This window comes from Montipora capricornis, chromosome 13 (genome assembly GCF_036669925.1).
Source record: "Montipora capricornis isolate CH-2021 chromosome 13, ASM3666992v2, whole genome shotgun sequence".
Classification (NCBI taxonomy): domain Eukaryota; kingdom Metazoa; phylum Cnidaria; class Anthozoa; order Scleractinia; family Acroporidae; genus Montipora; species Montipora capricornis.
This window is the reverse complement of record NC_090895.1, coordinates 10,574,243-10,587,594: the sequence shown is the minus strand read 5'-3', so window position 1 is coordinate 10,587,594 and position 13,352 is coordinate 10,574,243. Positions and strand designations below refer to the sequence as shown.

Below are 13,352 nucleotides of genomic sequence, written 5' to 3'. Positions count from 1 at the left end.
TATGAAGTAGAGGGTTCATTTTTCTCAAACCATAATCGATTGCTTTTTTCTGCAACTTTGGATCTCTCATTAATTCGGAACCATAATATCTACCCATTTCAACGGCTTTTTTGCCAAGATAAGGTACTCCTTTAGTTAAAAATAATTCTGTTCCAGTATTAGCAATATCACTGAGTAAGCCCGCTCCCAACGGGCTGTTTAGTTTCCCTGTTTTTTAACAAATTTGGTCTTTGTAATACCACATTCAGCACAAGTGCAAAAGAACATTAGTCTACCATTTTTAGCTGTTTTGTAACCTGAAGGTTCAACACATTCAGTCACTTTCTTTTGTTTAACACAATATGATTTCATAATACATATAAGTTAGATATTTCTGAAATAATATTCGATAAATCTCTCATTTTTCATTGTATCATTTATGTCGAATACTTGTAATAAATCATAATACGAATTACCCTTATTCATTTCATTCAGAAAGTATAAACAGAAATACCCACAAGTTGTTGTTTGTATGTTTTGTATCTGATTGTTTTGATGTAACAAAGTCAGATTTTTCTTTTTGGCATGATTTACAATCTCTTGAAAAGGTGGCATACCAAACGAATCAAAATAATTTATTACATTATCCTTAACATAAGTGGCTACCCAGTGAGATCCTGACATATAAGCTGGTTCCAGATTGTAAATAAATAACGCCTGTTTATGGTTATGTGGAACTTTTTCATCTCTTGACAGTACATCATTGATTGGTATGTTTAAATATTTACACCATTTTTTCAGATCGTGATTGGACATAGGTATGTTTTTGTGAAATTTTGGTTTCACAATATTGCCCCCAAAATGGGTATGCCATTGAATGGACTGTTTTTTCCCAATAGTAACCCTTTTCCTTTTTTGGTTGAGGATGTTTTTTTTTTTCTACCATTACCAGTCACATATGGCGGATAACTATAAAATGGAGGGGGGGCTCCAATTCTAGGTGATCCTTCACCATACAATCTTGGTCTACCTACCCTCGGTGCTCCTTTCCCTGTAAACAGCTTTTTCACCAGATTAACAGCCATAGGAATTCCAACGGAAGCCAACAGAGTTCCTAGAAATCCACCTGATTGTGTTTTAGTCGGTGTTATTTTAACGCCAGATCCTGTTTGAGCCGCATTCATTATGTCTCTTTGCTGTTTGGTTGTAAACATATTCAGATATGGCATCAGTTGATTGATTGCATTGAAAGGTATCATCATGGGTAATGGTAAAGCACCGCCTTTTTGACCCGATCCTAACAATTTTTTAGCTCCGGCTTCTGCTAAACCACCAAGAGCACTCAACCCAAGGGTTTTACCAATTGCTGGAAGAGCTCTCATACCAAGTGACAATACGGTACTCAAAAGACTTCCGCCTACTTGTTTTCTGATATTGGTCTTAGCAAGCTTAATGTCCATTCCTTTGTTCAATTGTCGATTTTTTTGCAATCGTTTTTTCACCATTGCTGGAACATAAAGAGTGTCGTTTCCATTAAGAGAATCATTTGTCAGTCTTAGAACAATTGTTTCCCTTTTATGGTAAGCGTGACTCAGATTCTTTTTTTGATTATCTGAAAGTCTTACGTTGATTTCATGAAGTTTAGTCATATAATATATGTTATATAATTCCAGTTACAAATAAATATGTGTCATTTACTTGATTTCATATTACTATTTCAGTTGTGGGCTTAAACTATCACCAATTCATTACCCACCTTGTCAATAACAACCGACTCTTCGTACAATACAACTGCATGGACATTGAAATCTGCTGCACTATTAGCATTGAGTTTGTACCTGAAAATCAACTGTTTAGGGTCTCTTGTTACTTTCTCTGCCTGATATGACAGATCGAAATAGATTAGTGGATACAGGCTGTTATAATTGGCAAGATTCAACTGGGTTCCGGTGTTGTAATCATTTTTTCGCATTGCATAAGACATCAGATCATTGAATATTCTCACTTTGCTGTCACTGTCATATTCTGTTTCTGGGTAGAAAACACCATTGCCATATTCGAGTCTGCATGTTGTTAAATAACTGTTTGCGTTTGCTGCATTTAGTTTGAAGGTATCAAGTATATATGGATTTTGAGTTGCAACTCTGGTTTTAGCCCGTTGTAGATAAACAAAAATTACTTTGACATTGTCAATACTGGAAGAAATCTGAAAAAAACCACTGACTCTAGCAGGTGCTGACACTGCATATAGTTCACGCTGATATGTCCATTTGTGTTCTTTCATGAAAGAGCTTACAAATTTGTCGTACATACTGTCTTTTGGTGTTAATTTTGGAACCCATAGTAGAAATCTGTTCAAAACTACTCTGCCGGCATCTACTCCTACTGCCATATTGATGAGTTCATTGTCGTTCTGGAGATTCAAATTGAATTGCAACTGCATAGGAACCAACATTTTATCCTGCAACTCTTCAAAAAAACTGTAACGATTGAGAGGTATGATCAAATTCACATCTTTTGCTCCTCCTGTTCCATCATCATTGGTAGCTTGTGTAAGCACTTTTCTAGATTCATATCCTGAGTTAGTATTGGCTGTCGTACCATCTGTGTCTAAATACCAAAAACTGTTTTTACCGACTGATCTGCTGTAATCATCAGAATATTCCAACAGATTCTTCACAAAAGTGACCTTATGTAGATTGTCAGTGTCATAAACAATTTTCCCCGCACTTTTAATCATCATATGTGCAATCAATGAATGAGATCCGTTTATCACCGTTATTCTATCGGCTGCTGCGTAACCAGCTCCATCTGCTGTTTTTTGTAACTGGAATTGAACCTCAAAATAAGCATTGTACCAATCATAGAAAGAACTCCGGTCGTTGATGGTGAATCTATAACCGTTCTTTTCTTGATGTTGACCGTTACCTGGGGCTCGGATTACATCATCAAGTTGAAATCGCACTAACTCATTTCTTTGCAATAATTCACTTGTTCTAAAAGCCATTTATACTATTGTATTATATAATTTTGCTGTCATGTTATTTATTTGAAAAATCTACGCCTTCTTCCAGATCCTGATATCAATCTATTTAGTATCATGTCAGCGCTTTCTTCTTGCTGTTTAATGGGAGATGATGGAACAATTGCACTTTGTGTTGTAGCTCCTTTTCTCAAATTTGCCAATTTTTTCATTATTAGGTCTCCTGACTTTTCTGCCACCGTCTTGCCAATTTTATCACCTGCATGGGAAACCCCTGATTCTAATGCCTTCTTCGCTAATGGCTTTGCAAATTTCTTGAAAACAGATGATGCCACACTCTTCAGTGGTTTGAAAATATTATCAACGACAATCCCAGACCCTTTGTGTTGAAAAACAAATTTACCAAGTTTTGGGTGGTAAAACCTCTTAAATTCATACGGTTTCATTATACTGTTACATTAGATACTTTTTAAAATCAGCGAAAAAGACGTATCCGCTCCATTTAGATCCACTAATCTTCTTTTTCCATCTGTTATCATGATTCTGATTGATGAAATTGTAGTTTTGTTCACAGGATTAAATGTAACTCTTTGTGGTTCGAGGGTGAAGGAGTAACTTGGTTTTAGTACACTAGTTGAGAATGAATAAATGATGTCTGTTTCTTCGCCGTCAACTAAACTTTCGTTGACCAAATCGCAATGAATATTGAGTACGTCTGTGTCTTGACTGAGATTTGGCACTCTTGGTCCAATATGCGTTCCACTTGCTAATATCTTTTTATCAAAACCGATCAGGTCATTAAAATTACTTGCTCTTAAATCGAGTTGGTAATTTGCAGCTAATGTAACCGTGACTCTGAATGTCGTTTCGTTGAATTCAAGAGTCATCGGATACGTATCACCAGTTTTCGTCACATTTTTAATATGTCTGTCAAAGTCCGTATAATTCCATACCCCAGCTGGAAAGGTAATGTCCTTAAAAGTTGAACCATTATCGGAGCTGTATTTGATTAATTGATTTTTGTACCCAGCATTGACATTGAACCAAGTGAATGACATGTTAATGACTCTGTTAAGACCGATAACGTATTGCTTATTATTGTCTAGAGTTACAGGTCTGGTGAAATTTGTTGTAAAATCTTCTGGTTTATTATCCCCTTTATTTTTCACACTGTAAGATGACAAAACTATCTCTCGTTCCATTATATAATGAGGTTACATTAAATTTTGAAATATTGTTTGTATAATTTACCATATTGTGATTTGTTAATTGTTGTCATTTTCAATAATGTGTCCAATATAGAAACACCCATATTTCGCATGTCAATGCTTGTATTGCCAGCCAATATCTCACCAATGATCAAATCCAATTTTTTTATGAGTTCTTTCGGTTTGTTAAAAAATATCACATTGCCACCTTTTTGTTTTTTCCTACCAGAACCTTTCATTGTTTCCATTTTATTTTCATAATGATCTATGTATGCGTTTAAAGTTGCTCTTGCGTTGTCTATTCTTTTGTATTCCTGTTGTTTTGTAGCTTCAGAAATTAAACCACTGTTGAATTGTTTACTTACAGCAGACTTATAACCTTTCAATTGATTTCTTTTGAATTTAGCCGCATTGACAATCTTATTGAGATATTTTTTGTTTTTTCGTTCAGTCATTTCTTGTTGATTTATTACCTTTTCAACAGAATCATAATTTTGTATACCAAGATCACCTAATATCTCATTATCCATATCTTCATCATCTAATCCATAATCTATCTCCTCGTCATCATCATATTCTGGTGGTAATTCTGGTTCTTCAGGAAAGTACTTAGGATCAACATCTCTTTTTTTCCTTCAAGAACATCTTTCAAAGCTTCTTCATATTTTGGCGGTTTTGGCACCAGTTGTTTTTCTTGCTGTGGCAAAACAGGTTGTTCAAATAGATCACCAAGATTCATATCTGGAACTTCATCCTCTATATCAATGCCGTAATCAGGAACTTCTCCTTTCTTCAGTGGTCGTTTTTTCCTTGGCAACCTTAAAGCCTGATTACTATCAATAACATCATCTAATTTACTTGTAATTGGTTGGAATACTTTTGAAAATCCCTGTTGACTGGTCTTCTGATCAATATCATGCTTTGTAATTGCATTATGGACATAATTGATCTTGTCCCCTAATTCAGATTTACTCTTTGCGAGTTCTTTCCACTTAAGTAAACTCATTTATTGTTATATTGTTACGTTACATAAAAATGAAAATTATATATAAAAAATAGCGTTTTACACCGTGTTGAACACCATGTTGAACACCATGTTTAACTACATCATTTTATCGAAACAATGTAACGATTTAATATAAATGAAGATACCTAATTATGATACTGGCGACGATGTTGTCACAAACTTCACACAACTACATGATTTTATGCCTGATCGATGCTTCCGCATGCTCATTTGTGGACCTTCTGGTTCGGGAAAAACAAACACACTGATGCATATGATTTACAATCTGTTGTATTTTGATAAAATATACCTTTATGCAAAAAACTTAGAGCAGTCAAAGTATCAGAATCTCATGGATGATTTCGAACCATGGAGTGAAGAAGCTGGTTATGATATCATTGAAGCAAGCAATGATAAAATAATTCCTGTAAAAAATCTCAATGGTGACAATCAAAAAATTGTGATATTCGACGATTTCGTATGTGATAAAAACCAAAAACCATTAGTTGACTATTTTATACAGGGGAGACATAAAAACTGCTGTGCCATATATTTGAGTCAAAGCTACTATAAGACACCAAAAGACATCAGATTAAACTGCTCACATTTTGCCATTTATGATTTTCCGAGTACTAATGAAAAAAGTCTCATATGTCGTGAAAACAATGTATCCGAACAATTATACGAGAGAGCAACCAGAGACCCTTTTAGTTTTATATATATTGACAAACCCAAGAAACAAGTAAAGAAGAATTTCGATGAAAAAATATAAACCAATTGTATATATGAGTTACTCAAATGGTAAATTACCTGAAGACACATATTCACATGAAAAAGTTATTGAAATAGTAAAAGGATTGCCTGGTGTTGGTTTCAAACTAACAGATGACGGTGATTATGATATGCAGAATAAAAAACTGAGAAATGTGGATTCACCACAAACAAATACTGACGCTAGTACAAAGAGTTATGTTGATAAAGAGGTTTCTGGGTGTTTGAAAATAGATGGGAGCAATGCAATGACTGGAGCCCTCAATATGGATAACAGACGTGTTGAAAATATAGCCCCTGCTAGACATGGCCAGAGTGACGCTGTCAGTAGTGCGCATTTGCATAGTTTTTACATGGTGCTCAATACTGACGATGGTAAAATAGAATTGCAAAATCCAATCAACATGAAAAATCAAAGAATCTTCGGAGTGAAAGACCCGATACTACATTCAGATGCTTCTAATAAATTTTATGTTGACAGCTCTTTTAATTTTAAAGCTGATAAAACGGAGCTGGCTAATTATTTGAAAAAAGATGGAAGTATTTCCGTAACTGGCAATTTTGACTTTGGAAATAATAAAATCAGCAATCTTGCTGAAGGCACTGGCAATTCTGACGCTGTTACAAAACACCAATTACAAACTGGTTTATCAACCAAACCGAATGTTAATCAGGTTGTGTTGCGAGATGGATCCACTAAGATGACTTCTAATCTGGACATGAACAACAACAAGATCATCAATCTTGCTGATCCGACAGGTGTAAATGATGCCACAGGAAAAGGTTACGTTGATCGATTATTTTTGGATGCACTTCGATTAGACGGTTCAGCTAAAATGACAGGCAATTTGGATATGAACAATAAACGAATAATCAATATAGCCGACCCAACAGGAAACACTGACGCTGTAAATAAACAATATTTAGAATCGCGTATAGGTAATATAGGTGATATGAGTGATTATTTGCAAATAGACGGTTCAAATTCCATGATAGCAGATTTAAATATGAGTACAAATTTCATTGAAAATTTGAAAGATCCTGAAAAAAAATTCGGTAGTGATGAGGGAAAAAATCAAGCAATGAGTTACAAGTTCTTCACCGACAACTTTCTCCAAATAAACCGACACGGTGAAGTAAGCATGTTAGACCGGCGTTTTTACAACATTGGGATTCCTAATGCTGGTGATCAAATATTTGATCGTAATTATGGAGACGGGAGATATTTACAAAAAGACGGATCGTCAGCCATGACGGGAGACCTCAATATGAACAATCAACGAATAACAAATCTCGGAACAGCCACACATAATCAAGATGCCATTACTTTGAAGCAAGTAAATGATGCTTTTTCAACTGTGAGTACCGAAAATAATCGATATACAGACCAAAAAATAGCGGAGAGTCTTATAAGCACACATCAAAACCGCAAAAACGTACTAGCCTACGCTATGGATGATGGGGAATTTACAGAAGATTATGGACTGCAGGACGTCAATTTAATCACCTATAACGACTCACCTCATAAAACCAACAAAAAAGCATTCTCTTTGAAGGTTAAAAAAACAAATGATGGTTCTAGTCTGTTCAAAGGAAGGTTTGATTTCAATTTGTTTAAGTTGATACGTGACAATTTGAGTGATGATTACACTGTTTGTATTGAAGTGTATTTCGAAAAAGATGGTAGATATGATGTAGAATTTGATTCTTTCAATATAACATTTGAAAAACTGAATATGAATATTGATAAATCATACACAATAAAAATCAATACCGATCATAAATATTATCGAAGTGTATTGAATCTTTCTCCAGACGGCGTATCTCCGTCAATTCAAAGAAGGTTATATGTCAATGTTCAGAGTAGTTTTGACAACCTTAGTCCTAGTCTATTACCTTTACATGTTCTGATTTATGGAATCAAAGATGAAGCAAAAAACAATCTCGATTTTACCATATATGATTATGAAAAAGCTTATGAGGTTGTAAACAATCAACTCCAAATGCATGTACCGATCAATATGAATGGTAATAAGATTTCGGGTTTGACTTCATCAATAACTGACAGTGTTTTACCATCTTTCATATGGGGTATAACTGCCGAAGAAATCAATTCATGCGACTTTTTGACAGTATACGGAGACACTCTGGAGTTCAGTGAAATTTACATAAGTTCAATACAACTTCATTCTAAAGAAACTTATTCATTGTCAAGCAATCATCGTTTAGTCATCCAAACAAACACATCGGCGATTTATAACCTTTTTTTTACAACCAAAACTATTACCGTAAATGTGAATAGATATTTTCAAAACGTAAATTATATCAGAATAAATTTTTCAGACGGAAAAAACAAGAGATTCAAATTCGTAATCCGATATAAAACATTCAACAATTGAAAATAATATGACACAATGATATATGGCATTATACGTTGAAAAAACAATAGTAGACCATCATACTGTCTTAATGCAAAGGTATAATATAACGTAAATATATATGTATATCAATTTATTGCTTGAATATGTGGCATACAATTTTGAAAAAACAAAGGAAAAACATCCAAACATTGACGATAAAATATTAAAATCAGCACTTGTTTACAGATACCTGCATTTTTATCATCTCGAAAGAGATATATCAATAAACAAAATTCTAGAACTCAATGATGGTGAAATAGGTCTTCTTGGACCGGGCAATAGCTGTCTTACATGGTTATTTGAAAAGATCTTTGGATGGAATCACATTTTTAATTCACATAGTGTATTACATGATGCTTCCGGGAGGTTTTATGTCCACCATAAGCTCGGTAGAGGTTACACTTATGCTATTTCAGAAAAATACACAACTAAACTGATTAAAAGATCACCTTTTTGTGGTCAAGTCAGTGGTATACTATATTGTCTATGCAAACGATTAACAGTCTAAACTATATATATGGCAGATCAAAAAAAGAGAATATTCAGCTGGAACCATATTTCAGACAAACTCTCAGAAGATCAGGTCGACGAACTAAAGAGCTATTATAAGGCATACCATAGAAAGTGTTGGGCTTACAAGCAAGCTGTGAAACGTTACAAAAAATTAAAACTGTTAGGAAATACTATTTCTATCATAACTGGTACTGGTGGAATCATCAGTGCTGTTGTAACTGGCGGTATAGCCCTAGTAGCTATAAGCACAAGTGCTTTGTTAATCAAGTCTTACATGGATTTCCAATCATTGGATCTTAAAATACAAAATTGCACATACGCATACCAAAGTTATCAGCATCTTTTGAATTCAATAAAAGACATGTTGAGAAGCGGTGATTTTCAACCATCGTTTCACACAGAATTGAAAAATGTAGATGATTTTGTCACCGATTTATGCCCTGATGTTTCAAAATATCATGCGGCTTACAGTAAAAAATATCATGTAGACTAATGGTATATGGACGGTTTAGGTTTTGATATATCCCGAAGAGGAAATTTTCTGTGGCAATTGAACTATGCAGACGAATATATAAAAAGTTATATGGGAAAAAAGATTTGGAACAGAGTAATCCAAAACTACAAACGCATCAGCAATTTGTACATACACGAGATACCATTTTTGTTAAAATGTCTTGAAAGGGGGGTATTATCACCACATGAAATCAGATTGGCGATGAAGGAAATAAAAAAAGAATCAAAATCATTTCATGAAGATGTCGAAGCTTGTTACGTAATTGACATTAAAAAGGGGGATGGTTGTCATCGTCCATCAATAAAACTTTCATCGTTGATTGACTACGATAATGGTTTTCAAAGTGGAAAATATTGTTCAGACTAACAAAACATTTATTCTTTGACTATCAAACGAATCTCATCATGGGCAAGCAAAAATATGTCATTCCAATATTTTTCATATGATTGAAGTGTCTTTTTGGATTTACTCGTCTTGACCTTTTCAAAAGGAAGATCAAGCATTTCAAATATTTGTTTCAAAATGAAATTTATGTTAATCATACGCTTTCTGTCTATATTCACAGATTTTACAACCTTACCAATTTCATCAAAAATTCTCAATATCTTATCTCTATTTTTCACGGTTATCTGAAAACCATTTTTTACAGCTATATTATTCATTATGTTTTCTATATGATATTTTCTTTGGTAAACACTTTTACGATGGAATCTATGCTTATTTGAGTGAAAATCAACAAATTCTATAAGTGGTTTATAGCCATTAACTGACCCACATTTTTTACAAACTAGCATATTTTTATCATTCACTATTTCCGGTTGATTGCAACATTGTTCTGTTTTTTTAGTATGCTTTGATATTTGTTTATTACAAAATGGACAGACCACTTCTTCCATATTGTCAAGTTCTTCATGCAGTTCTTTACAACTCATTATACTATTATATGAGATATTATTTTAGGTTTTTTAAAAACATATAGTTCCAAAATAAATTTTGCGCTGGATCCATTCTACCTCGCCACGGCATAGATTCGCAGAAATATAAAACATATAGATTTCCAAGAATATGAGACTGAAAATACGAGATCAAAAATTTGCGACCATTAAATGTCAAGTAGTATGGAGTTGGGTTGGTATGCGCACATTTTTGCAAAAATGTGCTCATACCCCCAACTCCTATACTACTTTCGGTGGTCTCCGCTTGGATGTTCCAATTTTTTTCGTCAGAAACCTGGCCAAGATCACTAATTTTGGTCTTGGTTCCTCGTATTTTTTTTTGGTGATTACGCTATAGGTCTCAGTTTTCCTACTAGACTAGCTGCTGAAGTTATGTTTGCGTTGTTTTTTGCGTTCCAGAGTTCTAGTTTTTTATTGTACATTACGCTCTAGCTTTCGCTTTTTGCTGCATGCTTTCGTTTGGGTTGCACAGCCTAGGGACCGAGTTTGTTATGTCTCGTTGTTTGTTGTTCTTTATGATTTATGTTTTTTGTATATTTGGGATGGTGTCCCTGTGGGCCTTGGTGGATTTGTTCTGTTTAAGTACGCGTGGAGTATCGACTTTTATGAACCATGCTTTGCGAGCATGACCTAGACGGCCTCTAGTTTTCGTTTGGGTTGCGCAGGCTAGGATTCTCTGTTAGTCATTCTCGATCGCCGAGTTATTTTTCGTTTAGTGCGTTGATACTGAGCGATAGCTAGTCCTTGATGCCCTCGCGTTCTTGACGATTTTGTCTTTATGTCGTTCTTGATTCATACGTCGTTAGTTTAGCCGTGTATACATTTCATAGCTTTTAGTATTGCTATCCATGACGAGTTTCCTATGTCTCTTTATGCATTCATCTTCATGTACGATGTTTTTGATAACATGGGCTATTGAATGGCCCTTGATATTCACCCTTGGTGGGTTTGTTGTCTGCGTTTACTTCTATAGTACTGGCCCCAGTTGTTCAAACGATGGATAGCGCTATCCGCCGGATAAATCACTATCCACTGGATGACTCAATTGGTTTTGCCAGTGTTTATCCGCTGGATAATGATTTATCCGCTGGATAGCGCTATCCATCGATTGAACAACTGGGGCCTGATGTTCACTGATGACCAATGCGTTTATAGCATGGGCTAAAGGTCCTTTATAATCGCCCTCGGTTGCTTTGTTGTTCATGAACAATTTGTTTATAGCACGGGCTGAAGGCCCTTGATACATGATCACCCTCGGTGGATTCGTTGTGTCCAGGTACACATGAAGTATTGATATTCATGAGCAATGCGCTTAAAGCATGGGCTAGAGGCCCTTGATAATCACCCTCGGTGGGTTTGTTGTGTTCAGATACACATGAAGTATTGATATTCAAGAACTGTGTGTTTATAGCACGGGATTCAGGCCCTTGTCGTTCACGGCCCTTGGTGGATCTGTTGAGTCTCGTATTGCTGCTCTTGAGCGATGCTAGATTGGGCTAGTGGTCCTTGATAGTCACCCTTGTTGAGTTTGTTGTGTCCAGGTGCACAATAAGTATTGATGTTCATAAGCAATGCGTTCATAGCATGGGGGGGTTTGTTGTGTCCAGGTACACATGAGGTATTGATATCCATAAACTGTGTGTTTATAGCACGGGATTCAGGCCCTTGTCGTTCAACCTCGGTGGGTCTGTTGAGTCTCGTATTGCTGCTCTTGAGCGATGCTAGATTGGGCTAGAGGTCCTTGATAGTCACCCTTGTTGAGTTTTTCGTATCTAGGTAAGTACTTATGTCCTTCTGTTATCCTTCCATAGCATTTGCTTAAGGTTTTGATTATTCCATTTATAGGTTCTCTGTTTTTAGTCTGTTATTATTTTCTGCTTGCTTTTCTCCAGAGTCTTCCATTGTTCATGCTGCAGTCCATTTATCCATTTACCTTTTCGTTCTTTTTTCTCTGTCTTTATTATTATTTTGCCGTGTGTTGCTTTATCCCTTTTCGTTTCTTTAGTCATTTTTCACATAGAGTTCTGGTCGACATCTCTGCCGTTTTCCCAAGAAGTCGTTTCCATGACTGAAAAGCTTGATTGGCAGTTCTCACCTCCAGCGAACCCCGGGCATCTCTGCATTATTCCATGTTTTCAACGGACGGAAGTCATTCGCCGTGAAAGTCTTTGATGCCGTTCCTTTTCCACTCAGTATTTGTTGGATTCATCCAAATCGGTTTCAACCATCCTTTGTGATTACTATATTTTCAAGTGATTCCACGATTTGGTCGGAGTCTGTTCTCCAATCAACAAGCGCCCGGTGAGACTCTGGGATAATGGACAATTTTTTTGATTGGTCGCTTGCATAACAATGGAGTCCGACAGGAAGTCCGTAAGTAAAATGAAGAAGTACCTCAACAAAAATCCCAGAACCTACTTTCCCCTTTTGGAGGGAGATTCGAAATCTAAAACTAGTTTCAGTGCTGTTTGTTTTTTGTATCGTCGCTGTTTTCTTCTAACTTAAAGCACCTCAGAAATATATAAATATAAACAATAATAAAACGACGGGGTTTGAATAATGTCTTAGGACTGGTTCAGACGTCGTGCTTCTGCCGTGCCGAACTCAAATGAAATTGTCATTTCGATTTAAGCAGGGCAGTAGCACGCCGTTTGAAACCATTAAGCGCGGCGCGGCTGACTTAGGTTCGGCACGACTACTTAGCACGGCAAGTTCTTAGAACTTGCCGTGCCGCACGGCAGTAGCACGACTTGGTTTCAAACGGCGTGCTATTGTTGCGCCGAACTCAATTCATAAATTAATTTAATGTATTTTGCATTATTTGCATACTATTACGCTGGATGGATGGTTTGTTTTGTCTTTTGAATTTGGCGTGACTGTATTAGGTTCGACGTTTGAAACCGCTGCCGTGCCATCGTCATGCCACTGCCACGCCAAATTCATTTGAGTTCGGCACGGCAGTAGCACGACGTTTGGAACAGGCCTAACAGTTTCGACATAAA

At 35.9% G+C, this 13,352-nt stretch overlaps 1 protein-coding gene across 1 annotated transcript; it reads right to left on the bottom strand.

The window, feature by feature from the left end:
* Positions 1-1,708: 1,708 nt before the first annotated feature.
* On the bottom strand, positions 1,709-2,986 carry LOC138030485 (uncharacterized). Its single transcript, XM_068878393.1, has one exon. The coding sequence runs from the start codon at positions 2,984-2,986 to the stop codon at positions 1,709-1,711; it is 1,278 nt and encodes a 425-aa protein (XP_068734494.1).
* Positions 2,987-13,352: the final 10,366 nt, after the last annotated feature.

What these genes read in the sequence shown, in the direction of transcription:
- LOC138030485 (XM_068878393.1), bottom strand. Translation starts at nt 2,986, where the DNA reads ATGGCTTTTAGAACAAGTGAATTATTGCAAAGAAATGAGTTAGTGCGA.